This window comes from Corvus cornix, chromosome 8 (assembly GCF_000738735.6).
Source record: "Corvus cornix cornix isolate S_Up_H32 chromosome 8, ASM73873v5, whole genome shotgun sequence".
NCBI classification, from domain to species: domain Eukaryota; kingdom Metazoa; phylum Chordata; class Aves; order Passeriformes; family Corvidae; genus Corvus; species Corvus cornix.
Window position 1 is genome coordinate 8,750,830 of NC_046338.1, and position 27,506 is coordinate 8,778,335.

The window sequence follows — 27,506 nt, forward strand, 5'->3', positions numbered from 1 at the left end:
CCAGCGTGGTGCTAAGCGGGGGGCGCGGAGAGAGGCACGGCTTCCCTTCCCTGTGCCTTACGGACCCCACCACCCCCCTAGTCCTGGCTCTAGCCCTCCTCCCTCCGCCGGCATCCCGTCCGCGTTCAGGGATTTAATTAGGCGTTTACACCTCGGCTTGGAGTAAATGACTAGTAAGAAATGTTGGGGGGGGGGGGGGGTGGGGGTGTATCAGCAGCCCCGCTTTGATTGACAGGGTGGAGGACCATTGAAAATCTTGCTGGGTAGCTCCCGGGTCGCTATGAAGCTCCTTTTAAAAATCCTTCTCCAATGCTGACTCCCGGTAGATGGCAGCTCCGCCGGGCGCGCAGGCAGCGCGCAGGCAGCGCGGGCGGATGGAGTAGGGCGGGCCGGGGCGCAGCGCCGCGCTCCCACGCGCGTCCCCGCTCCCACGGCGGGCGGAGAGGCTGCCCCACCGCCCCAGGTAAGAACCCCCCCGGGCCAGCGCGGGTCCGGGTGGGCTGGGGATGCCGAGCGGGAAAGAAGAGCACTTTGGGGATGGCTTGCGAGGAGGGGGAATCTGTCCGAGGGGGAATGCGCGGCCGGCGGAGGGACCGCTGGCAGGGATGCGCGCACCGCCGAGGAGGAGAAGCCTAGCCCCTGCTCCAGCGCGAATTATGTGTCCTCCTGTGCTTCTTGTGCTTCTTTTTTTTTTTTTTTTCCTTTTTTTTTCTTTCTTGTTTATTTGGGGTATACCACGCTTAAAAAAAAAAAATCCAAACCACGGCGGAAAAAAAAAAAAAAAAAAAATATGCAACCCCCCCACTACCAGCTCGGGGCTTCGTTCCCTACTGACTCCAACTCCGAGCCCGCTCCGGTGTGGGTTTAGGCAGCTGGCGGGGATACGAGGGTTATAACCCGGCTCAGGGAGTGGTGAGGGACGCGCATCCCTCTGTCAGCCGGGCTCCGCAGGAGGAGAGCGCAACTTTCCCCCCATTTACATAATGATGTTTTAGTAAGCTGCGCAGCCTGGGGAGAGCTGCCGAGGGCAGAAACACCCCCGAGAGGGGCCGGGAGCAGGGGACGATGGCGATGGCCCCTCTGGGGGTGGCTCCGGGATTGTTTTTTCTTTCTGGTGCGGCTGGAAGTTGACTGCGGAAGGGAGGGCGAGATGCCGGCAGCGCTAGGAAGCCTTTTTAGGACAAATCACACCCCCACATCACCCCGTTGCGAGGTTAGACGGCAAAACGGACGGGGACCCCCCGTAAGGAGCTGGCAGGCCGGTCTTTGCGGCCCCCCCCCTCCGCGTTCTCCCTCTTTAAGGGGTGTATAAATCCCGGACCTACGCTGTCAGCCCTTCTTGATAAATTACGGGCTTCGCAGTCGAAACCTATTTACACCTCCATTATAGGGCTAACCAAATGGGGATCCGCATGCATATTTTTACCGCAAGAGATCTCATACATCTCCGCCAGAGTCGCCCCTCGGGCCATAGGATAACAGATAGCGAAGGGGGGTGGGTTGTGCTCCGCCGCGGCCAGCACTTGAGCGGAAAGAAGTCCGTGTCCCCACTCGGTGCTGGCTGCCCGGGGCACCCGGGACCCGTCCCCCTTGCAGAGGGCAAGGAGAGGGCGAGGGTGACCTCCCCGGAAGCCTTGCTGGGGACGGGACACACGGGCTCCTCTAGTCCAAAGCCAGGCCCTCGGGGAAGTTTCTTCTCCGATGGAGATGGGGTTTGACGGCGACACTCGCCGTGCCGGTCCCTTTATCTGGGGAGAGAAGAGGCGAGAAACTCCCTATACGGAGCCATCCTGTCCCCGCGGTCGGCGGCTTTCCCGGCTGTGCTCTCCATTTATTTCCAGGCGGCGACCTCGGGCGCCTGTGGGGGAACCCGGGATAGGTCCTTGGTGTCCCCGAGAGTCGCCTCGGCGAGGCCGTCAGCAGAAAGGAGGGAGGGGGTAATATCCCCCGTTTCCCGGTGGGATTCCCGCACCGAGCGCTGCCCGCTCCCTTTCGAAACGAAACGCGGGTGGAGCGACGTGGCACCGCAGCCCCAGACCCGAGGAGGGTTCGGCCCAACAGCCCTGCCCCTGGCTGGGGGCTTTGCGGGGTTGTCCCCGCACCCTCTGCTCCAGCCGGCCGCGCTCCGGCTGTGTCCAGCATTCCGGCTCCACTTTCAGCGCCGGGGAAAAGAAATGTCCCCGCTCCGCCTCATCCCGTCCCCTCCGGCGGCCCCCTCCAGTTCCACTTGGTTAGCTCAAGTTTTCCATGTAAATGACAGTAATAAATATCTAATCATGTCCCGCAGCTATCGGCGGCTCGCCGAGCAGCCGGCATTAATGAGACTTCCAGGGGAAGTGGAGGAAAGGAGAGGGGGGGAAAAAAAAATAAAAAGGAAAGTTTTTCCGCTCTCCCTGAAATGGTTTCTAGAGGCGCGGCCCGGCCGAGGTGACGGGGGGATGCGAGGTGCGGAGCCCCTCGCTCCTCCGGAGCGATCCCAACTGTGGGGTCGTGCTCAGGTTCAAACCCGTCCCCTCTAATTAACCCCCTCCCCAAAATCCCAGCAATTCCCCTCGAGGGAGGGGCGAATCCGATCGCATCCCCGGGCTAGGGGCTGCTGTCCCGAAAGCCCCGCGGAGACGCGTGTGCCCATCCCCGCCGTGATTCCCAAACAATTAACGGAGCTGCAATGAGCTTTGAATGCTGACGGTGGGCCGAGGGGGGAAGGCGGTGGGAAGGCTGCGGTTGAAATTAAACCATGAGAGTTGGATTTGTTCGCCTAACGCTAAACAAATGGACTGATTACCTTCTTTCCAAACGCATCAGTCATACTACATTAAGTAGCAGAGAGCTAATTATCCCAATTAGGAGGCTGATTTATAATTAATGGCTTAGACCAAGTGATAATTGGATGTTAATGGATAACAGTTTTGTCTGAAGTAGCCTCCCGCTTCCCCAAAGGCAGGGCTGGAGGGTTCGGGGTTTATTTACCCTCCCTCACCTCTGCACAGAACACAAAGCAAAAGAGAAGCGAAATCTGCTTTTAGCTGGGTCGGGTGGGACCCTCCTTGGGCTGGGGGAGCCGCTGGTCGCTTCCCAGCCAGCCCAGGGCTCGGCAAGGAGGGCTGCAGGGGTAACCTTCAGCACCCACCTTCCCCAGCTTTTCAAGCAATATCTGCTGCTTTTTTTCCTCTCCTCCCCGAGTTTCCAAGCCTTGGACAGCTGACCCTGCTGGGTACCTCAGCCACCTACAGGACGTGGGTCGTGTTCTCGATGAAGGGCAAAGGCTGAGCCCCACGGGGTGCCCCAGTGCGGATGAGGCTGTTCTGTGCCCCGCCTGTCCTAGGGAGAGCAGGATGGGACTCACCCACCAGATGAGAGATTTTACACCCTCCCTGGCCCACACTCCCCATGCAATGGCAGGCAGAGAGTAAATCTGCAGTTTCTCACTGCTCTTTCTCCTGACCACATCTCAGAACTGGCTCGCTGACTGTTCAGCTTCTCCCTTCCATGTTCACTTTTCACCCATGAGTAAGTCGATGCAAGTCAATCCCTCTTCCTTGTTTGCCCCAGCCGGAGAGACTTGGATCTACAACCCTTTGGCTTTTGGATTGTGCTTCTAAGCTCAGTTTTCCCATTCTAACTAAGAACTGTAATGGGCACAAAATTCCTGAAAGGGTAAAAGTGACTTCAACCCTGAGTTACCCCATGACTGATGAGAGGTTGTATTAAATTATGCCCACATCGTCAATGCAAAAGTACACCCAAAATTGTACTGTCAGTACACAGAAAGCCAGTTTAGATGAGCTTTCCAGCTTTTCCTGCTAATTTAGAGATCTTGATGTCTAAATGGGAGATTCTCCTCATGCTCACGCACATGAGCAGGGATCTTACTGCCGTATCAGAAGGCACAGCTCTGTTTCACAGAGCTGGTGCAGATGTTGCTTTTCCTTAGTGCCAGTGTCTCTGCCTGCACCGAAGAAACGGAGTCAGAGGAGCTTCCCACAAATCAGAGAGAAGGACAGGCTGGCCAGGCAACTTTTTCACAATATAGTTGTAGAGGGAGTGACTGCAGTGGGTTTTGTTCCCAGTGTCTTTATCCTTTAAAGAATGTTTTGCCGAGAAAGAGGGAAATTGACTGAAAAGAAGCCAGAGCGAAGAGTTCTTTTTCCTCTGTTATTTTTACAACCAGCTCTGACAAAACAAAGGTGCTGCAGAGAAAGTCCAGGACCAAGCTCTTCTGATATAGCTACTTACTGGTTTTACTGGTGATGCTGTGGGTCTTAGCTAGAAGTAGTCAATGTTTTCTAAGATTCCAGTGGTTTTTCAGAGGCATCACAAAATTTATCTCTTCAAGTGGAAAATGCTTCTGCTGAAGCACTGATGAATGTCAATGGGCCTGAAACCCTTTCAAAAGGTTGAGAGCTGATTTCCACAACTTGTGTCTGAACAGCACATTTATAGCTACCTTGCTTCTTCTGGAAAAACACAGGAGTAGGGAAAATGCTGAAGAACATGGATTCAATAAATCCCAAAATTTCCAATCCTATACAGCTAGTAATAAACTAACCTACTTCGGGGGAATTTCCATCAAAATATGCTGGTTGTGAAGAGGGTGGAGAATTCGGTAATGTAGCCAAATAGGAATTAATTCATGGTGCACCAGGGTTAGCCAAACTCCGGGACTTTTCTCACTAGTTTATTTCACTCTAAGAGTTATTGAAATAGATTTTTAAAAAAAAAAAAAAAAAGTCCTTTTAACTTCATTAAGTTTTGGATCAGATTTCTTCTGTTTCCTAAAGCAGGTCTGGTGGAATTACAGCTCATGGGAAGGAGAGAGTCTCTGAGGGAGGGCTGGGAGCAGGATGGACCAGCAGTGCTCCGAAGGGAGGGAAATGGGTATTTACACCAGGAGTTGAGGGTAGCTGGCACAGCTCTCTCAGGACCAGCTGTAGCCTCTGTATGGCCAGAGCAGATACTGACTTGAGAAATGGTGCTGTAAAACTGAAAGCGTGAGTGCGATGCTTGGGAACTCCACCTGGCTCTTCCAAAGGAAAAGGAACAGTTGCACTGGGGGAGACGAGCTGATGGATCTCGCCAGGGAAAAAATGCTCGAGGGAGCTGTGGAAACCCGATGTCTCCAGCCGTGCTGAGCAGCGGGTGGAGCGAGCAGGGCTCTGCGAGCCCTCGGTGTGTGTTAGCCCGAGGTGGGTAAGCGTGCCTCTGCTGCGGGACTCCACATCTCCCCACAAAACCCAGCAGACGTCTAGCAGCTCTGCCTGCTTTTACAGCACACAGCTCTTTAGAGCACACATCACCTGCTGGTGGCCAAAATACATTGCTTACCTTGGCAGCCGCACTTCATTCGGTGTAGGGATCCAAACGCTTACGGGAAAGGAAGCCTTGCATGTACCCGTGGTGCTCCCCAGCCCCTGGCACTGCCGCCACTAACTCCAGTTCGTGGCCCTGTTTTAAGGTGGCACAAATCTTTCCCCCACCCCAGCCCCTCCTTGTAAAAGCCACTGAGCTCGAGCATCTTTTTTAGTGCTAGGATGAAAAATGGTGTTACCACTTTCAAAGAAGAAAAACTTAGAACTTCTGGTTTATTCTTTTAAGGTATTAGAAATCCCCCACAATTGCATGGCTTGTGGAGATGCCTTTCAGGATTTTTTTTCCATTTTTGACCAAGGTAGGATTGTCTGTCATTTTGCCTTATAGCTGATTTAAGTCTGAGCAGGAGCAGTTGCCATCATGTGTTTGTGACTGTAAGAATCATCTGCAGCGGCAGAGGCAGGGTCCAGCTGAACTTGCAGGAACATCCTGAGTTCAGGCTCTCAGCTTCTGTTGCTTTTGAATTTTGCTTGCTCTTTATATCTCTCAAAATCACCTTCAAGTAGAATTGCACTTGGCATCATAACCTCACAGCCTTCCATCTAATCAGCTAAAAGAGCCCCTAGGAAAGTCCTTTTGTGCCAGCGGGGTTAAACTCCAGCAGTGTGGCAGAAACCACTGCATTTCACAAAGACACGCTGCTCCCCTCCTCGTGTGCATACCAAACTCTCTCAACACTCAGAACTTACAGCTTCAACTTTTTACTTTCTACTAGATCAGTAGTGGTGGTGGTGGGTGGAGAAATCACCCTCCCTGCATGCCTCATCCCAGTGCCTGCCCGTGGAGCCCAGCATCTGGGCTGAGGATTGCACTGGGAGTGCCTGGAGCAAGCCCGCATTCCCCTCTGCCAGCCCGGCTTCCAGGCTTCCAGCACCTGGAAGCAGCAGGAATGGAACTGGGAATGTCTTAAACTGCCTCAGCAAATCTTTACAAAGCTCATCTGTGCACTTCTTGCAGTGTTTGATCTCCCTTGTTAGGGCTCAGTGCTAGATTGTCAGATCAGTGTCGTGGTTGTGGTGCTCATGACAGACACAGGTCCTTGTCACTAAAGGTCACAGGCTTAAAAACATATTTTGACACAGAACTGTAGATCCTTGTCTTCTTAATGAGACTGTCATGGGTAAAATCCTCCAGGATATTGCTCCATCTTCCAGGGAAGGGAGATCCCTGAACCAGAAGCCCCAAGAGGCTGCCTTCAAGACGGTCAGTTTGCTCATGGGAACAATCTGCAATCAAATACGCTGCAGGCAAAAGCTGTTTTGGGGGCAGAGAGCAAGCAGCGAGCCATCCTCCTGCTTCCAGCAGCCCTGGGGAAGGGCAGAGTGTGGGGAGTCTGGTTTGGAAAATTCCCTTTGCCAGCATTAGGGAAAACAAAATGCTTCTCAAGAGAGCCTTTTCCACAGAAGTGAGGCAGAGGGCTGAGCAGGTACTTCGGGCTTTTTTCATACAAACACCAAAGATAAACCCTTTAAGCAGCTCGTGAATTCAGTAGTTTGATTGCAGGGTACTTTAAGGTTACTCCAAGTTCTGAATTCAGGGCAGTCCAGAGGCAGAGATGCTGTAAGGTCTGGAGGGGGAAGCAGGTGGGCAGCACAGGAACATGCAAGCCTGGCTGCAGTGGGATGTGACCGCATTCCATATCCACGGATGTGGTGCGTGCAGCATCAGTGTTGGCAGAGCTGGGCTGTAGGGTTCAGTTTCCATTCTGGTGTTAATGATAAGAAATCTTAAATGCAGGATTTTTTTGTTGTTGTTGTTGCTGACTGATGTGGAAGCAGAATGTGATGGGAAACCATAGTCAAAGTGATCTTCATATCAAGAGCTTTACCCAGGAAAATGTTCCACTTCAATATAAATTCCAAGAGCTTCTACTGAGGCTTGAGTGCTGCTCCAAAGGGGAGAAGGGAGGTTTGTCCTGGTTTGATCTGTAAGCACTGATTTTCTCGTGTAAATTACTACAAATGAGGTATTTAGCACCCCAGTGATGTTTAGTAATGTCGCTCCTGGCTGCTGGGCTGCAAGCTGCTGGGCTCCAAGCCCTAAAACTTATCCTTCACTCAAAAGCAGAGACTTGGAGGATGTCTTTATTTTATTTTCTTCATTTTCGACCTAACAAGCCTGCCCTCTGAAGAATTCCTCTGCAAACAGAGGCATTGGAAAGTCTTTTGCCAGGAAGCATCTAATCAATCACTCGCTTCTGTTATCTGGGGCTTTTGGGTGAAAAATGATGATTTCCCAAAAGCCTTAAATAAAAATCACAGCAGCTGATGTGAGTTACTCCTGTCAGCCAGGGCCTGTTACCTCAGCCACTCACAGCCTGCTGTCGAGAATTCGTAGAGTCCTGCAACAAAACTTCCTTGTCTCAGCAGGATGCTCTGAGGTTTGTTTTATAAAAATGATAAGCCCTCTCGCATGCCATTATGTTTCCACTATAAAAAGATGAGCATTACAAACACAGTTTCTGTGCTCATCATCAGCACAGCCTCAAAGAGGCAATTATTTGACAAGGTCTACCCAAAAAATGGTGACGCTGTCCCTGACTGGAAGTATTTCCAGATTTCAGCTGCCGGCAGTCCTCCTGGTTTTAAGAAAAAGATCTCTTTATTTATACCAAGGTCACTAGGAATAGCTGAGTGTGAGCTGCAGGAATTGGTGTAATTGGTCAGGTTTTGCTTTCAGTGGGTTGTGACTTGTTTAACTAGATCCTCTTTAATTAAGATCTCTCTCTGCACTTACAAATTAACTTCATTTAAATCCAGGGATTTTCACAGGTGTAAAAATATTTCAGGAAGATCAAAAATGCGGAGTCCTGAGGGGTTTTTTTGGGAGCTGTTCTCAATTCCTCGTTTCAGTTATGAGGAAAGTCTTTTGGAAGCCTGTTTTTATGGTGCATGCTGCTCTCGGACTTTGACATTTGAATGAGAAACTATGATGTGTTGCAGTATTTCAAATTATTTATATTTCATCCACTACAAAGGTGAAATTGTTTCCTTAGACATTCAGTAATCTCACGTGAGGAACAAAACTGATTTATAACATGTTGGTTATTATCTTACATGATTTTGGGCCTTTATATATCTAGAAGATTTAGGGATATATTAGGAGAAAAAAAAAGAAAGATTGAAGAAAACCTCTTGCTAGGATCATTTATTCATAACCCCCCAGGTATGTAATTCATTTAGTACCAAATACATATAAACCCAATGTCTGTCTATAGAGTGAGCCTGTTTCCCTGGAATGTGAGTTACACAGAGTCAGAGATTTGTTATTTATCTTTCTGATTTGAAGTGTTTCTGAATAAGGAATTAAAGCATAAAATCATAACACAGAACAGCTCCGGGGAAGGTGAGGGGGGATATTCTGTTGTGGTTTTATTTTCAGTGGTGTTTATTGCCAGTGGTAATAAGGAGGAAAGGATGTTGCAGCACAAACCATTTGCTGTTATTCCCTGTTAGTAATGAACAGTGGGTTCCTGTGCTTTGCATAAACACCAACAGTGATTTGTAGCACCTTTGCAGGTGCTCAGGCTGAGGACCACAACTTTTCTTTTACATGACAGGGCTACTCCTATTTTTTTCTGTCACCTGCAGAACCCTGAACACCAATCAAGTGCACCAGATTTCTGTTTCATGCTTGGTTTTTTTTTTAAACTGATCCTTTTCTTGTGTGCAAGCTGCTCCTTCCATCAGGGCACACACCCGAGGCTGTGCCGAGCTCTTCCAAACTTTAAATCCATCTGTGGTGAATCTCTTCATAAGCAATGAACTATGGTGTTGAAATTCCCTTCTGAAAGTGACTTTCTGAAGTCCAGATTTGAGGGTTTTTTGTACAGTTTATTCCCCATGTAAAGGAGGCGTCATACACCCTCTACACCATCACCAACCCTCCTGAGCTTTGATAAAGTGCTAAAGAAACACCTCACAGTGCCCACCAGTCAAAAGCAGACTCTGGTATCCTCTTCTTGAAACATCTAGGAATAATTCAGTATTTTTAACTCATAGGTTTTATCACCCCATTCTTCATTATGGCATCTGAGTGTTTTGTGTAGATCAATGAATTTAGTCTCAGTACTTCTTTGAGTTTGACATAACTCACTATATGAAGGGAAAAGAGAAAATGGTCCAAAGCCCCTGCAAAGCTACATGTCCTACATCCAGCCTCAGCCTCATCTCACCTGACAGTGTTTGCTTAAGAAGGGCAAAAGTCTTGTCCTAGGCATTTTTTTGCTTCTACCTCGGAAAACTGGCCAGAATAAGCTATTGAATAAAATTCCTCCATCTCACCTCAGTTTAGATTTGGGGAGCAAAAACAGTGTCTTGGTTTTAGAGCTCCGTCCCTCCAGAGCAGTGCTGGCACAGGGAGCTGCTGTGGATGCCCTAGTTCAGGACAGCTTGGGATGAGGATAAACTTGCCAGCAATGACAGGAGCTCTGTGGCCAGCACAAGGAACCCTTGAGTTTGCAGGATGCAGGGATAGATCCACTTCTCCATGAATGGGTTTTGTCAGTTCTGTAATTTTGCTGAAGACTTTGCGTGTGACTGGCAGGTGAAGCCAAGTACAGATTGATGATGTTTTGATGGGGGGAGTAAAGTGATGAAATGTGGACAGAAAATTGCCCTTATTTCAAGTTGTTGGGTGCACTTAATTTAGCTCCAGGCTCCAGGGTGAATTTTGTGATTTTGTTGTGATGGTTTGTTGTTTTGGGGTTTTATTCCCTGATAGAAGGGAAAATATGGATGTTCTCTTGCCACGTACTTCTCAGAAAACTTCAATACCTCATTTTTTAAAATTGTTCTTAGGTCTGTTTCAATTCCACATACACAAGCCACTAGGAACAGGAGTTTTCACCTGCTGAGGAAAGCATGGGTCTCTCTTCGCATCTTCTCTCAGGACAGAATTACATGCAAAATTATACAAAATTAGTTACCAGTTAAATAGGGAAACTTAAAGCCTTGTACAAAGCTGAGAATATTAAAACCCAGGGTCAGATCTCCCTTGTTAGGTGTTAGGTGGTGCATGATTAATTGCACCACTCTTGTGCTGGATGACTTGATGGGAACCTGAGGTTTTCAAGGCCAGTGTTGGGAAGGGACGGATGGGAGCCACGCTGGTTGGAGCAGTGCAGCTCTGCTCTGGGATAACGGGGTTCCTGTTTCCAGCTGGTAAATGTGCAAATTGTTTTGCATCAGATTGAACAGCAGCAGCTGAATACAGAGTGGTGGGGGCCTTGGATTAGTCTGGGATGGGCAGAATGCTACATTGCCTGGCCTCAAAGAAATGCAGGAATGGAGAAACCTGGATTTCTCACAGACAGCAGCAGTTAAAGCTAAGGGGAACCCCACGTCCTCTCTGTGAGGCTGGATCCTGGCAGGACACAGCCCCTGCAGTCTGAGAAGTCACAGGCTTGGGAAGAAAAATAGGCACAGCATCCATGAGTCTTCCATAGCAAAAATGTAAGTGAGAGGTAAAAGCCATGGAAGGGTTTTTGACACTGAGGTAGCAACGCCTGGACTGTAAGGACAGGAATGGGAACACCGGCAGCGTCTGGTGCGGGGCATGGCGAGGAGACCTGACAGCCGGGTGCTGAGAAATGTGGGAAGCAGGGAGAGAGCAGGGCTTGTGATGCCGGGGGTGGGAGAGTCACTGCTGCTGCCCTGAGGGGCCATGCAGGAAGGGACCACCTGGCCCAGGAGGTGCCAGCCCAGGCACTGCATGGCAGCATCCCCCCCCTGTGCTGGGCACACACTGCAGGACCAGCCCACAGGCTCCCAGCAGGGGCATTCTTCCCTCACCTACTGTTTTCCTGCACCTTTCCTCAGCTTCCATCTCCTTTCTCTGCTGCTCCTAACTCTTCAATGATCTCTGATGCACAAAATCAGGATAAGGATCCTTTCTTTCAGGATGGACCCTACTTTAACCTCCCAGTTTATCCACAGATGCTCAAGCCCATACCCTTCCATAAAGCAGGAGTCCAAACTTTGCTCTCATCCTCCTCCTGGCTGTCGCTGCTCCTGAGGCCCTCCAGCCATGTAGAGACATAAAAGATGCATTTGCAGATTTTGAAAATTAAGACCATCTATACAGCCAGTGGGAAAGGATCAGCTTATTTGGTTGCTTAATGAAATATAAAGATTATTTTAACCAGTGTAAGCACTATTCGACAGCTTGTGAAACACAGCAGTGGCTTGATGAATGGCTTCCTCCATTAAAAAAAATTGCTGCATGATGTCTTTTAAATATTTAATTTATTGGGGTTGGAGTGAGCTCAGAGCTGACAGTTAAACAGGAGCTATTTGTGGTCTCAGTTAACTTTGCTTACCCGGCTGAACCGTCTCGCTCAGTAAATTCCCTCATTTTTTACACCGAATCTGGGATGATACATTTGCTGCACAAGTGAGTAGGAAGTTCTGCCTGTTGTCTGCACTGCAGCGTAAAAGGCAGTTATCACCAAAGCTGTGATGGGCGTTGACTCCCATCCTGAGTCCATCCCTATGAAGTCCTTCTCTTTTTTCTTTTTTTCTTTTTTTATTTTTGATGCACTTTCTTCTAGGCCACCCAAAAATGTTCACATAAAATCATCTTTTAACAATCAAATACGCTGCAATATTCCTGGAGCAAGTGTTTCAGTGGAAACACTGGGCTCCAGACACAACACCACTGGCAGTGTCCTTGGAAGACCGTATAGTATGGGAAAATTCCCCTCCTTTCCCTCTTCATTTTTCCTCTAATGTGCCAGCTTGCTGCACAGCTGACCACATGCAAGGGGGATTAGAAAAGAAAAACAGGCATTTCTGTGAGTTGGGAGTCAAAGACACTTGGCCTCCCCCGTATCTTCTGGCAAGGCTGAGCCCCGGTGTGGATTCTCCAGCGTCTGTTAAGGACAGAGGTCTGGCAGCAGCCCAGGGCAGTTAATAGGTTCTGTGTCCTCAAATGGTTTTCACGAAACACGCAGGAACTTAATAAGCTTTGAGACCTCCACCCTGCTGGCCAAAGCTGGTGCAACCAGCCAGCTGGTTCACTAGTGAGCTGGGAGGGGAGGAGGCAGAATGAAGCCGCAAATCTCTGTTTGGCTGCCTGTGTTGGCCAGAAAAGCCAGGCCTGCCCTTGTCTGTCACAGCGAGGCAGTGAACAATTTTATTGGGTGGGATGATGCTCTTGGGAACAGAACCACACCGAGGATGGGGTGAGGCTGCACCACAGATCAGTCTTTCCCAGGTGATGGCAGATGTCCTCTGTGGCCATGTCAGTGGTACATGTCACTGGGACATGTCCCTCAACACGTGCCACCAGCAGCAAAACTTTGCAGTCCAGGAAAGCAACATCACAGCTGTAATTTCACTGTGAACCCCATTGTGAGGAAAATAAATATACATGCCAAAAATCTGTTGGTGTGTGACATCCCTCACCTTGAGCAGAGAACCAGCAAACAATTTTGTCATTGCTTAGATCTTCCCTAAGCTGCGTTAGAGCAGAGCAGAGCTATGGCATTCTTGTATTTCGGTTGGTACCTGAACTAAAAATGTCCATTTTCACAGTTCAGCTTGGAAGAGTGGGGAGTGAATGCAGAGAGGGTGAACAGGAAGACACAAAGCAGAGGAAGTTGGCATCAGAGTGTGAGTCAGAACTTTGTGGTGTAACCACACCTGGACCTGTCACCCTTCATCAGCTCTCAGGGTTGAAATGATGCAGTGCCAGAGCATGAGGGACTTGGGGAAACAGCAGTGAGGCTGAGCACTAAATTCCCAAATTAGGGATTTATAGTTTACTGCAACCTCTTTGAGAAGACAATCCCAAAACCAGAACTCACATTCATGAGGGTCATCCCTGAGCTGGCAGAGTGTTTGACCAAACTCCAGCTGCATGTTTCCCTCCCCTGTTCCTGGGCACCACAACGGAGAGAAGCCACAAGATGCCCCACACCCTATGCTACAAAATTCGGCTTCTTTTCCAAGAAACTCCAGCTTGGTCTCTGGCTATGGCACAGGGTCGCTTCATGTTTGTGTTTCTTACATCAAGGTGGAGAGTACAGGAGTTCAGAGCAGGAGGGGCAGTGGGACCAACTCATTTCCCTCTTCAACGTGAGTCTGAACCTCCATGGTATAAATCATTTACGAGAAAATATAAAGGTCGTTTCTCAGTACAGAAAATACAGCAGATAATTGTTCTTCCAAGTTTTCACTGTTCATTGCATCAAGTTCCTCCTAAAACCATGGGCATTTCTCCTAAAATCATCACCTCCCTCCAGTGTTCAAATTGGTTTCTAAGAGGCTGCCTGAGAAGATGTCTGCTTTCCTTAAGTTAGTCCAGCTGACCCTCTCTCCCTGAACGTTTGTTCATTGCACTGGCTTTCCAGACGGTGACTTGCTGATGTAAACGGTGGTTTAAAAAATTTATTTTGTGGCTAATGTTTCACAACTTCCTTTCTGATGTCTTACAAACTGCAGAAACGACGTCCTGGAGGCCCTCAGTCATTTACAACAGGGATGAATGAAGCATTGCTCGGCTTTTGAGATCAATATTAGCTCAGTTTTACAGATGGTCTGTAAGGAAAAAGAGCTTGAAGTTTCATGCAGAGCCCACACTAGAAAAAAAAGCCATTAGTTTTCTGAAATAATTTCCTTGCTATTGAGCTATGAAATGTCGGTATTTATTGCAAACCTTATTCCCTCTTTAGCCATAACATTTTTGGTGCTATTACGTTGCAGATTTATTTTCTTTAACACCACATGCTTTTTTTTTTGTTCTTTCCCTGTATCATTTGTGTTTTCTTAAGAAGACCTGTAAGAAAAATGCATAATCAATGGAAACAAATTATAAATTAGTTCAGATGGGGAACATTATTTGACATTCCAGCAATGGGATTACAAAACAGTCTACTGTAGGAAATGATAGGGACAAAATCCCAGCTAACCCTGGGATAGAGCTAGGACAATGCATTAAAAGTCACTGTAATATGATGCGTTGTGGTATGCAAAAAATTAATTTCCCTTATTTCAATCAGCATGAGTAGGATGTATTCAGATTCTGGGCTTTCAGTTTAGAAGCCAGACTGGTGTTGATGGTGCTTTAGGAGATATTTGCATTCCCACCCCTAAACCTGTTGGAGCTGAGGGGTCGGACATGAGCCTTGCATGCAGCACTTTAATTTTGAGCTCAGCATTTCCAAAGCTCTCCTGAGACTCCAGGATGCTGGACCAGCACGTCCCTAAGCCCGTTTCTCCTGTGGGTGATGTTTTGCAGGTCTATGTCACCATGCAGCACTATGGAGTGAACGGCTACTCCCTGCACGCCATGAACTCACTGAGTGCCATGTACAACCTCCACCAGCAGGCAGCTCAGCAGGCCCAGCATGCCCCCGACTACCGGCCCTCGGTGCATGCCCTCACCCTGGCAGAGAGACTGGCTGGTAAGAACAACTCATGGCCTTTGCCCTTCCCTGGCACTAAATACCCACCCAAACAAACAAAAAGAAACCACCAAAAAAAAATCCCCTTGTTGCTTGCATTGAGTGAAACTCCTCTGGAGTGTGACAGAGCCAAGGGCATGGTGTGCTCTTCAGGACTGGCCCTGTGGCCAAGCTCTGCAGGTGACACCTGACCTCCAATGTTTGCTGGCAGCTTGCTTCAGACTGGTGCCCGATGGCTGAGAAGTGGAGGGAAGAGATGAGAGGTGGCCCCACTATATGGGATATAAAAGAGAGATATATGGGATTGAAAAGAGAGAATAAAAAGACACTGAAAGGTGTTATAACAAGTGAACAGAAAGCAGCAAAGAATTTTACAGTCTTGTCAGTAAATAAGGGCAAAATGAACGTGATCACAAAGTAAATTGGATTTCCTGGCTCAGGCACCAGCTCAGGTCTTGCATTCCCTAACAGCCACCTCCTGCCAGCCCAGACCGTGTCTTGCTTCTCCACATTGTCCCTTAATGCAACCAGAAGTTTGAGGAATGTCTTCCCAGGCGGGCAATCCACAAAGGCATGATGATAAAGGTCTTGGACTCTTTGGATCAGTGAGCCACAGCTGGCTGTCACATCTTCATGTCAGCAATATTCCCTTATCCAGCTGCTAATTGTGATCTTCTTAACATGGTTCTCAATGGCCTGTGGGATCTTTGAGGTGGTGCAGGGCAAAGCAGGAGTCACTGTCCTCATCAATAAACAACCAAAGCGGAATTAAGGAGACCTGGACTCTTCTACTGGCTCTGCTGCTGGACTGCAGAGTGATGACAAGAAAGCACTGTCCTTGTCCCAGTCATCCATCCCCTTGTTCCCTGCCCCTTTCAGTATGCAGGTGGTCAGATGGGAGCAGATGGCCCTGAACTCTGCAATGTCCCTTGCAGACCCTGGGTCTCAAGGTGCCCCTTTTCTAGCTGCGAAGATCTCTTGAAAGATGTTTGTGATCTCCTGTATCTTTTAGAGTAGAGCATGGAGGATTTAATGTCTTTGGCCCTAACTAGAGTAAAGCAGAGGAAGATGAAAAAAGAATAAAAAAGCTATTCTCGTATTCTTGACCAGAAGATTCAATTGGTTTCCTGACCTCTTATCTTTAAAATTAATAACCCACCTGGAAGACTTTCGAAACTAAATCCCACAGTCCCCTTGTTTGCTTATCATTGGCTGGGTAGGCATTATACACCTACAAGCTGTTTCCTTTGCAGTTGCCTCACATTCTGTTACTTCTGAATGTCTTTCAGTGCAGGTTATAGATCTCATTTGCCTTCCAGGGACAGCCAGAATAAAGCAGCACAAAAGCAAATGACCTTAAGTCAGAAAACAGAGGTTTCTGATTTTAAGTGCAAAGCCTCACCTGCAATTTATATTCTCCTTCTTGCACAAAGCCTGAAAACATAGTTAAAACATTAAAATAATTGCTGGTTGCCTCTTGCTGGAGTGGCCAAACTTAATGCATGAGCTGCTGCCTCAGGGGAGCTGGTAAGTCTAACCTCTACTCTAGAAATTTGGGAATATTCCAGCCTGCAGGTAGGGTGTTTAACCAGTGCCCTTTCTCCTGTTTTCGTGTACTTGAAACACAAATGTTAGCTTTTTAAAATGTTTTGGGGGCAGCTTCAATTTCATCTCTTGTGCTGGAATATCCCTTCTCCTCACCTGGCTGCACTGTGAGCTGTGCCTGGGTGCATCAAGGATGGTCCCTCTGCCTCCAAAGGGGCAGCTTTATCAGCAGCATTTGAACTCCCCAAGGAGCTCCAACACCTCAAACACGAGAGTCTCTTGTATGCAACCAGCACTATATTGTTGAAGACCTTTAGCCTGATCACATCTTTGCCAGGTTGCCAAAACCACGCAGTTTTGGCAATCCCCCAGAAGGGCGCTGCGAGTGCTGACCTAGAATGGAACAGCTGGAAGTTTTGGAAGAGGAATGTTTGAGCGGTGCAAAGCTGATTTGCTACACTCCTTAGCCAGTGGATCTGAGACCTGGCTGTGTGGTGCTGGGGGTGGCCCCGACAGCAGGTTTAGGTTTATTGTTTAGATTCATGTCATGATGCTCGTGACAAAAGCACAAATAAACAGCAGCCAGAGCCTTCATCAGGCTCCGTGCACTGATAGTGCCAGTTTTTCTCCCTGTTCCATTGTTTTCTCGTGTATTCATTACTCTCTTCTACTGGAAGTCACATTCTTAACTGAATTAAAAACGATACCAGACACTACTCTTTCTGCATTTCCTCTTTGAGAGCAAACCTCTTGCCAGACTGCTTCATACCAGGGCTGTAGCACAGCATGTCCCAACTTGCATAATAAAGGGTGGGTTTTTTTCATTTTCAAGTAACTTATTTTCATTGATTTAAGATCTTTTTACTCCCACGAACTGTTGTGCAATAATAACGCCCCTGGTAAAATAATAAGCCCTTTACTATTGGCCTCAGATTTTCCCCAGTCTGAATTTCTTCTCTGCTCTCAGTTTTCCAAGCTTGGTTTGCAAAGTCTGACCTTGTGAGTAGCTGCTCTGCTGAGAAGAGCTCAGCACATGAGCTCTGGGCTTGCAACCAGTGGGGCTGGACGTGGCCCTGGCTGGAGTTTCCACCCCAGATGCTGAAGAGTGTCTGTGCTCAGTAAAGGATGTGCTTTAGAGCTAAATGCACAAAAGCACGTGAGCTTAAATGCTCTCTGAACTGGAGCCCAGAACAGCTCTCCAATATCATGCCTTGAAGACTACAGTGAGCTCCACAAAAGACATTAAAGAAGTACAACAGTGAACGTCCCCGCATCGTTTTTATTTCTGTTTCTTAATGAAAGATACCTATGCCATGGTGGGGTCTGGGCATCTGCATGTCCTGCCACACTGATGTTGAAGCAGATTGAGTTATTTCAACCAAATTCAGCACTGGAGTCTCAACAGCTTCCACAGATGTCACAGAAAGAAATTCTTTCTACAGAAACGGCTTTTAGAATCATAGAATGATTGGGGCTGGAAGTGATCTCAAAGGTCATCTAGTTTTAACCCCTCTGCTATGGTTTTGTCTCTTTGGACACATCAATTAACCAGTAAAATCCATATGTGTGCTTTTATTAGCACTAAAGCAATCGAAAGAACATTTTGTAGTTTTTTCTGATGTTAGCAAGTGCTTTATTCGACTGTCAGCATACAAATTCCAATAATTAAATTGGCCACTTTTCTTGTCTTCCAACGGCTGTACATTTCAAGACATCATTTTGGAGGCACGTTATGGATCCCAGCACCGCAAACAAAGGCGAAGTCGCACGGCCTTCACCGCCCAGCAGCTGGAGGCACTGGAGAAGACCTTCCAGAAGACTCACTACCCAGATGTGGTGATGAGAGAGCGGCTGGCCATGTGCACAAACCTGCCTGAAGCCAGAGTCCAGGTACCGATACTCTGTGGGTTTGCGAGTGGGGATGTTTAAAAGAACATAGCGGGGTTCCCAGAGGGCTGACAACTCCCTTGACCTTTCAGGATTCTTCCAATGGAACCAAAGATTTCGGGGCAGTGAAGTTGTCAAAGGCAGGGGCAGGGAGGATAAAATCATCCGAAGTCACACATCTGCTTAAGTAACTTCAAATCCACGCCCACATTTTTTAAATTTAGGATTGTCTGAAGTGCACAATGGTTTTCATTTGTCCTTTCACATTTCTTTAGGGGAAATTTTAGAAACAGCAACAGAAATCTACTTATTTATTTATTTGCAAGGCTTTTCCGGCTTTCTCAAAAAAGTAGAGACCCAAGTAATTCCAGCTGCTCATTTCCACCAGTGTCAATATTTGTAATGTCTCAGGCCAAGGTTTGTGTTTGCTTCTTGGTTTTGTTTGCTTTTTTTTTTTAGTTTCAACTTGTGAAATGTTCTAGTTCATAACCTGCTGGTGGAGAGGTTCTTGTCTTTTAAAACGCAAATAGTCTTCATCAGAAAGAGAAAAACTACTGGAAAAAAATTAGTTCTTTGATATAAATACCAAAACGTTCTGATCAAAAAGTGGTTTGTTTCCCTATCTAACCAACCAAAGAACATGACCAAGATCTGCAAATATATTTCTTCTAATCCCTGTCTGCTGATTTAGGTTAAAAAAATATATGGATTCTCCCCTCCTTTCCTAAATGCAGTTGCCAGACAACAGCCTATGTCAGTAATGACTTACTTTGAGTGCTGCCATCGTAGTTTTGATACACTTACAACCCAATGGTTTTAGAAACGTAACAGACTATAAGCCAATGTCACTTCATCAGACATTACAGCTGCAAGACATTCTTTTTGGATGCAGCTGCCTAACCAGTTCAGGGGGAAAAAACCTAACAAACCCCAAAAAACACCAGCAGTGGAGTGTCTTAAAGAATCAATATAGAGGCTAGGTATTTTTTAAAGTCTGATTGATACGTTATTTGTAGATGCACTGAAAACAGTCGAGTTCTAAGGTCCAGCAAAGTGGAATAGCCTTTGGGCGCAGTGGGCTTGCAGCACCTCATTACTTGGGGTTCCCCTGAAGCTCCCAGGCTGAATGATGCTGAATTTGGCACTAAGCAAGATTCTCACTGGTTTTTCTCCCCTGCTTCTTGTGGCACTGAAGGTCTGGTTCAAGAACCGGAGAGCCAAATTCCGGAAGAAGCAGCGTAGCCTGCAGAAAGAGCAGCTGCAGAAGCAGAAGGACTGTGAGGGGAGCCACAGTGAGGGAAAGATGGACCCACCGGTGCTGGAGACCCAGGCTCCCACCCCAGACACTGAGAAGGTCCAGAGCCTCCCCAGCGAGGCTGGCACAGACCTCAACCTGACCCTGTCGGAGCAGTCAGCCAGCGAGTCAGCGCCCGAGGACCAGACCGAGAGAGAGGAGGAGTTCAAGAGCACCTTGGATGAGGCCAAAGTGGACAAGAGCCCTGGTGTGGACAGCAAGGCTTTGAACTGCAAGAGAGCGAGCCCAAAAGCAGGTGAGGGGCAGCATCTTGATGGGGGTTGGTGTTAGGACCCCTTTCCAAGGGAGTGCTGGTGATTGGGTATAGTCCCATATTCCCTGTGGAGTGGGTGCTCACAGATAGGCTGCCCACGCTTGTCCTCTTGTCCTCAGCACTGAACAGGCCCCACAGAGGGCAGCATGTCCATTGCTAGAGCACTGAAAGAGCAAAGCCTTCCGCCCCAGTTAGACCTTGGGGAGAACAGTGCCCAGCAGCAGCAGAGAGCTCAGCCCCATTTCTGCACTCTGAGGTGCCAAGTATGGGAAAGGCACACATTTAGCTCTCATGGGCTGTCACACCCCCTCTCATTTGCCCTCCAATGCAAGAGACAAGCCCATGCTGCTGCCCGAACCCTTCTAGGGTGTGAATAAGCGCCTGCATGCAGCCTGTAGGAATAACCCCCATCCCCTCTGTCTCCTGCTACAGAGTCTCCCATCGGCGCGACTGTGACACCTTCATCCAGCAGTGGCCTGGCTCAGACTCACTCCTACTCCTCCTCGCCCCTGAGCCTCTTCCGCCTGCAGGAGCAGTTCCGCCAGCACATGGCAGCCACCAACAACTTGGTCCATTACTCCTCCTTTGAAATGGGGACACCGTCTGCCATGCCCTACTTGGGCATGAACGTCAACATGGCCCCGCTAAGCTCCCTGCACTGTCAGTCCTATTACCAGTCGCTGTCCCACGCTCAGCAGGTCTGGTCCTCCCCCATCCTGCAGGCCTCCAGCTCCCTGCCAAGCCTGAACAGTAAAACCACGAGCATTGAGAACCTGAGGCTCCGGGCGAAGCAGCACGCAGCGTCCCTGGGGCTGGACACCCTCCCCAACTGACTGCCCACGAGAAGATGCACCAGAGGTTGGCACTACACATGGCACTCCTTGGATCCCCACGTGCTCCCACCTCTTCCTGAAGTAAGGTGCTCCCATGCAGGGAAAACTTTGCATTTATTGACGTCTTACTAGCACCATGGTTGCGTCAGACACTGCTACTGGCTTGGTCTTCACTAAATATTTAATGAGGAAGGGGGAGAAGATCTATGTTTAGACAGATGAACTGTTCTCTGGACTGCCATGAGTTAAGGCTGTGATGTTGAGGAGGAGCCCCCTGTCCTCATCCCCTCAATAAGGTGCCAACTGTGTTATATTCACTTTTTTGTTGTTGTTGTTGCGTTCTTTGGGGGAAGAAAGAGTCCTGCTTTGTCTTGTATATAGTTTATAATGTTGACAGCGCCCATCACCTGTGTGTTACTGTCAGTGTTACAGAACCATGACCTCTTTTGCTTTTATTCCCCTTTCCTTTTCAATTTTAGTAGCTAGTATCAGAGTTACAAATCAGCCATCCTCTCGACCTCAGCTGGTAGCTTGTTGCTCTTCTTGGGTCAGCATCCTAAAGGTGTTCATGGGGAAGAGAAATGATTGTGCACTTCACCTCTCCACTTCTCCCTTCTCTGCTGAAGATAATTTTTTAACAACTGGGAAATGACCTGAAGGTGAATTTCCTGTTTAGGCACTTCCTATAAGGCAAGCGTTTTTTGTTTTCTTTTTAATAGCACTTGCTCAAAGACGACAAAATATTGGCCAAATGCTGCTGGCTGGGAGAAAATGAAGGCCAAATTTGCAGGATTATTTTTGATCTATTTTATTTCCTCTTTGATCTTCAATGAAGTGCAAACTTTATTTACAAATTACAGGGTTTTCTTTTTGGTGAGCATTTTGGTCTTACTTTGACTATAGATAATAAAAATTTCGTATGGACTCCTGGTGTGTTCATACACCATTAATTTTATGGTTCTTTGACGAAAAACTTGATGTAAGCTGTGTCTAGAAAAACTCTGATCACCAAATTCTATCCTCGAGCCCTCAGTTCCGAAAGTGGTTATCAAGCAAAAATGTAACAAGTGAAAAATGCTGAACTTCTGGAGGCAAAGCAGGTGTAAGCAGGGGCTTTATATTCTCTGTGGAGCTGAGGGGGGATAGATGAACTTGCCAAAAATGCAGGGTTTGCAAGTAACCAAAATTCACCAACCTCAGAATTGTTGCATTGAACAGTTTCAGTCTCATTTCATTGGAATGACCCATCATTCATCCTTGGGTGGTTTTCCTTGTTGGAAAGGAATGATTCTGCCAGTTTAAATCACTTTTTGGTTGTTGTTTTTTCTTTTTTGCCTAACCAAATAAACATTTTGGACCCACTGCTATTACTCTGAGCATTAGGGAGGGATGATATCCAGATCTAATCTCTAATATCACCTAGGACCAAAAAAATCCAGAGTGACTCTGGGGCAGGTGGTCTGTTTGTATCCCAGGAGTGTCGACTGCGTGTGTCACTAACAGACTGGGAAGAGCTGTGCTGTCTCTCTGCAAATAATCATAATTGATTTAACATGAAGCATAGACCCATAGCCTGTGGCCCCTCTCACTCCCACCTTGCTTCATGCTGGGGCAACAGCCAGGGGTCAAATTACCTCTTTAAACATGGAAGAAAAGAGTGTTTTCAGCTACATCCATGCTTCTTGAAAAAGCATCTAACTCCTGCAAATAGAGACGTAAGAATAGCCAAGTTTGATGGGAAATAGTGCTTTATCCCTCATAAAGCTGTAGCAGGAGCAGACCTCTGGATGGGGGCAGCTCATCAACCGCGCCAGCTTCCAAGGAAAACGGAGTGTCTTCCATAAATATTTCCATTGTGCCAAACACTTCAGTTTGGGGCTTTTCTCTCATGCTTTAGTTTTCCTGACTGTGTCAACTCAGCCCCCGTGACCGGCAGAATTCTCCACTTTGCCAAAACCAAATGTATTTGTAGGAAGCAGATTTTTGGCTGCCGCTTTCAAAGGAGTCTGAATAAATTAAAACCACCAAAGCACATTTACTCTGTCCAAAAAGAAAGTCCCAGCTTTCCTTTTTTGCAGCCTGTCACCCAAACCAAGGACACCCAAACAAAGCTTTAATTTTCCTCCTCCTTCCTCGAAAGGCTCTATTCTCCTATATTTTTTCTGTGCCCTGCTAACCTCTGCACCTTTATAGGCTGTGGAATTGTTTTACCAGAGCAGAGCAAACACAAATTGAATTAATGCCCCTTCCGATGTTGTTCCCTGGTGCCAGTGAACAAGCAAGGCAATTGGGTGTGAGATCAGATCTACACTTCAGCTCTTTTTTAATTAATAAAAGATGCCCATGAAACTGCAGCTCATGCCAGTGGGTGTTTCAGGCAGAGAGCAGAGGGTTGCAGTCACTCTTGTACCATCCCAGGTAAGACAGGCATCTCTTCTCTGCCCATGGGGCTGGAACAGGAGGCATCAGCTCACAGCAGGGCAGGTACAGCCTTACCATGGAAGGTCAGAACGCATGGATTTATGGCCTGCTCCTGCAAAGTGAGGACAGGGAGCGCAGGAGATAAGCTCACTTGATCCAGCACTAGATTTGCCGTGATCCTCTGGAGGGAGATGAGACCTTCCCCACTGAGCCAAGGAGGGAAACTCTTCCCTGTGCCTCGGTGCAAAAATTCGTTTTAACATTCACAGCCTTCACATGTCTTGACCGACCCTGGAGCCTGACCCCTTTCATCCCTGTGTTATTGCTGATCTCCTTCCTCACAGAGGCTTGGAGCTTCTACCAGGGCATCTCTCACACCATTAAAAACCAACATTGAGATGAGGCCAGCACAACTCAGGAAGCAAACTGGGAGAGGAGACATTCGGATCTCCATCAGTCCATAGGGGTGTCTGTTCAGTGCCATCCTCATCTGCCTCTGCAAGGAGCAGCAGCTGACTGAGGCGCAGCTGGTCCTGGACTGGGGCATGTGAATGATTCCCACCTGCAGATTAGTTCTCCCATTCTGAATCAGGATAAAAATATCTAAAATTTAAAAATAAGCAGGGAAAAAAAAGGAGATTGTCTTAAATACAGATGAGCCCCTGAAGTATTTTATGCAACATTTGGGGTTTACCTTGTTACAGTCAAGCTCAAACATCCATGAGGGGAGTGAACTGGCATGAAAAGCCAGAATTGATCTGGAAATGCAAAGACACATGAATTTAGGCTCACAGCTTGCAAAAGATTAGTAGTCAATTATCTGTCAAAACGGACTCTTTCCTGTATATTGTTTTAAGGTCTCTGAGCTCTTGGGCTATTTTTGACCAATAGAAAATTATGAAAAAACATAGGGAGAAACTCCCCATTCAGTTTAATCCTGTGTATGTATCGGGAAGACTGAAGGGATGGATTCTGCATCATTCCTCTTTGAACTTTGCAAAGCTGGATGTTTCTCCAGGTGGGAAGAACCCCTGCGAATGTCCCGATTTGTGATGTGAGATCTGCTTGTCCCCTTCCCCTCCACCAGCCCCAGCTATTTAAGAAAATGAAGTCACTGATGAGTCTCAGAATCAAAACAGATTGAGGTTCCCTTCTCCTCACTTCCAGATGGAGGTCTGATACTTCTTAACAAACATTTTAGTTGGATATTACACAGCTTCTTCCATCACAGGCATGAAATGCTTGGAGTGTAACACAGAGATCCTACCTCATCAGATGAACGATTACAGGGGAGAAAAAGAGCTACCCATCCCCTCTGGATGCTGTGCCAACCTGGTGCCAGGGCATTGCTGGGACAGCTTCAGCCACAGGGAGGTTAAATGTAAAAAGGGAAGCAACATTTTGTGTTCTGTGAGGCAGGTGTTCAAGTTGGTTTTTTAATGTATGGAAGGAATGCCAAACAAATGCACAGCATGGCACAGAGGCTGGGAAAAGAATAGGTCCAATCCTTTAAAAACAGTGCTGGAAACTCCTGACAAAGTCTCCCTAGTTCCTGTTTGGAAACAGGTTACAGATCTGGAGATTTCCTCTGCTAGTCTTTTCCCCTTCCTATGGTTTTGTTTACTTTGCCTCTGCTTGGTGAACCAACTCCAGCTCCAAACCTTCCCTAGTGAATTCATAAAGGTTTTATATATGGTCCTTGCAGGATCAAGGCCCAGGAGAAAACCAGTCACAATATTCAGGGCAAAAGTTTGCATTTAAATTTCTTCTACTCTGCAAGAGATGTCTAATTAGTATTAAATTTTTTTAAAAAAATAAAAAAAGGAGATATTTAAACAGTTCAGGAGAAATGCTAAATGAGAAAATATCCAGTAATGATGCTGGGAGACTAAAAGGAAACATTTTTTTTTTCTTTTTTTTGTCTTTTTTTTTTGGCTAAGAACGGGAAACATCCTTGGTGGTGAATATGGGAATAAGGAGAGGTATGTTTTTCCCTATATTTCCTCCATGAAAAATCATCATTTGCTGTGTAGGAAACACAAAGAATGCTGCCAAATATGAAAATAACCATCAGCAAGCAGATCCCTCCACATCTCCTTTCTCATTTAGGTATTTCACCATGTGAAGAATTTTAATGTGTTGCCACTGCAGCCAGCCAAAGAGATGCTTGTCTTTGCTGAAGAAACACCAAAGTGGGTGGACACAGAGGAGGAAACTGTAATTATTTCTGTCCCTGTGTTCCACGTGTGCTACTTCCATTGACATGACAATTTTGAGCAACATCAGGATATTTCTGAAGAGTTCATACATAAAAGGTTAAAAAAAACCCTCTAGAAAAGGAATGCAAATTAAAACCCACCATTTTCTATTAGTTTAATTACAGTAGCTATGAAACATAATTCAGTTAAGCTTGAAAAAAGTCAATTACAGAACTTTCCTGCTGGTTTTTACAAGCTGTGTTGATTTTTCTTTTCCTCCCTTCTTAGCCCTCCATGTGCCCCTTGCTGGCTTTTTATGATCTGTTCTAGAGCAGCATAATACATCTCCTGGGGTTTTTTTCTTTTGAGTGAAAAAAAGCTATTTCTCTGCGTAGGTCTCCTCTCAGCCCAAATCCATAGTGGAAGGATAAGAAGAGGCTGGTGCAATAAACAGCAAAAAGGAAAACCCCCAAAAATTTCAACAATGCAAGATCAAACAAACAAAAATAATCCCCTGCTCTGCCGTGCGGCTGCGACCTTCCCACCGTGTTACACAACAGGCCAGCAATGATTAAGGTTCCCTGTTTTCCACAGACTTTGCAGATGCTCTTTGCTTCCCAGCTGCCCAGGCAGCAGCCTCCACATCGTCCCTGGCTTTCCTGGACTCCTGGGGAAGAGATGCACACGCTGAGGTGCCTCCTCTGCATGTGGGTGTCTCCCCTTAACTCAGGCTCTCGTTAATGCCAACGCTGAGCTCGGCCCCAGCACCTCGTGCAAAGGTCAGGACGTGTCCCAGGACTTGCTGGCTTCAGAGGAACCTGCTGGGGTTTGTAGAGTGAGACCCAGACATGGCACAAAGACAGACCCCCATCACTGCTGTGATGCCAGAGTGGAATTATTGCACCAGCTTCAGTGGAGCAATGCCACGGCTGAGGACAACACCTAAGCCCCACATTAATTTGTAAAGAATATACAATTTTTCATATACTAACCAAAAAAAAAATTCATTTATATTTTTAATAGTCTGGGTTCCAGGCTGGAAGGCCTCTTCAAAATCTCTTTAAGACACACATTAAGCCCATAGCAAGTTAAATGGTGCAGCTGGTGCCCTATGAATGGCCAAAGCCTTTTCTAACTGCTCTGGCAATTGAGTGGGGCCATCTCATAAGGAAGAACTTTAGAGGTGTCTGTGCGATGGAAAATAACTTTTTGGTTTATTTTCTCACACCAGGAGGCAATCAATCTATTCTTTTTTTCCCAGGTTCTGACCCAAGGTGTACAGTTAGCTGCAAAGTGTATCCGTGTTTGTATGTCAAACCCATCTTGCAAAGGAACAAAGGCTTTTAAATTGCAAAAAGGAAATCAAAGTAATATACTGTACAGATTGCTGTAAAATTGAGCTTTAGTGTAAGACCTTGTGCTTTAGAATTCACTATTGAGGAACTCAAATGTGTATCATATTTATTTATTCTGGTAGGTGAAAGGAGAAGAAAACAAAAAGAGTTTATATTCATTCCTGAAAAGCTGCAGCATGATGCTATGTACCGATTGTGCCAGTCCTGCTTTCTGTAAAATTATTGCCTGTTTTCATACTCCGCTAATAAAAAGGAAAAAACATCAAGGAAAATGCATTTTGTGAATCATTCATTAACCTGAGGCTGGGCCAACATGGAAAAAGCTGCACAAAAAGGCGCTGAATAACTGCTTCTTGCTGTTGGGGTCAACATCTCCAGCTGGGGTGGCAGGTGGAAATTCCCCCTTGGCCACAAGGCACCAAAGCAGTGGCTGCAGCATCTCTTGTCACCTTCCTGCACAACCCAGGGAAAAATTCCTGCCTGATGAGGTGATGGTAGGAAAGACCTGACCAGAGAGCACATCTCTAGACAGTGGTGCAGGAGAAGTTTGACCACTCTCAAACGACTGGGGTTTCCATGTGATTTTGAGGATGTTTCTGTGCCTTTGGTGGAAGACCTGTCCCTTTTTCTACGCCTAGCCACGGGGGGCTGTGCTCCAGGAGATGGCAGAGAAGCTTCTACAAGCTTGCTCCTCTACCTCCTTTTCCTTCAGGGTTAGTTTGAACCTAAAAGGTGAAACTACTCCTTGGGCCAGAGGTTGGTACTGATTTCATGGGCTTTTCACTTTGCCTACAGGCCCAGTTTGATGCCTGATGAAGCTGATGGGAAAAAAAAATATTTTTCTGAATTTATCAATATTTTCCTGAAGTCATCTGGTAACAAAGTTCCTTTTAAAAAAAAAAATCAAATTATTCAATTTCAGA

At 47.0% G+C, this 27,506-nt stretch overlaps 1 protein-coding gene across 1 annotated transcript; it reads left to right on the plus strand.

Moving 5' to 3' along the window:
* Positions 1–353: 353 nt before the first annotated feature.
* Positions 354–26,843, plus strand: DMBX1 (diencephalon/mesencephalon homeobox 1). The gene is made up of 5 exons (XM_039556541.1): positions 354–463; positions 14,611–14,776; positions 18,033–18,211; positions 19,404–19,758; positions 20,209–26,843. Exons 2-5 carry the CDS (start codon positions 14,623–14,625, stop codon positions 20,607–20,609), a joined length of 1,089 nt encoding a protein of 362 aa, XP_039412475.1. The 5' UTR covers positions 354–463; positions 14,611–14,622; the 3' UTR covers positions 20,610–26,843.
* The last annotated feature ends 663 nt before the right edge of the window (positions 26,844–27,506 follow it).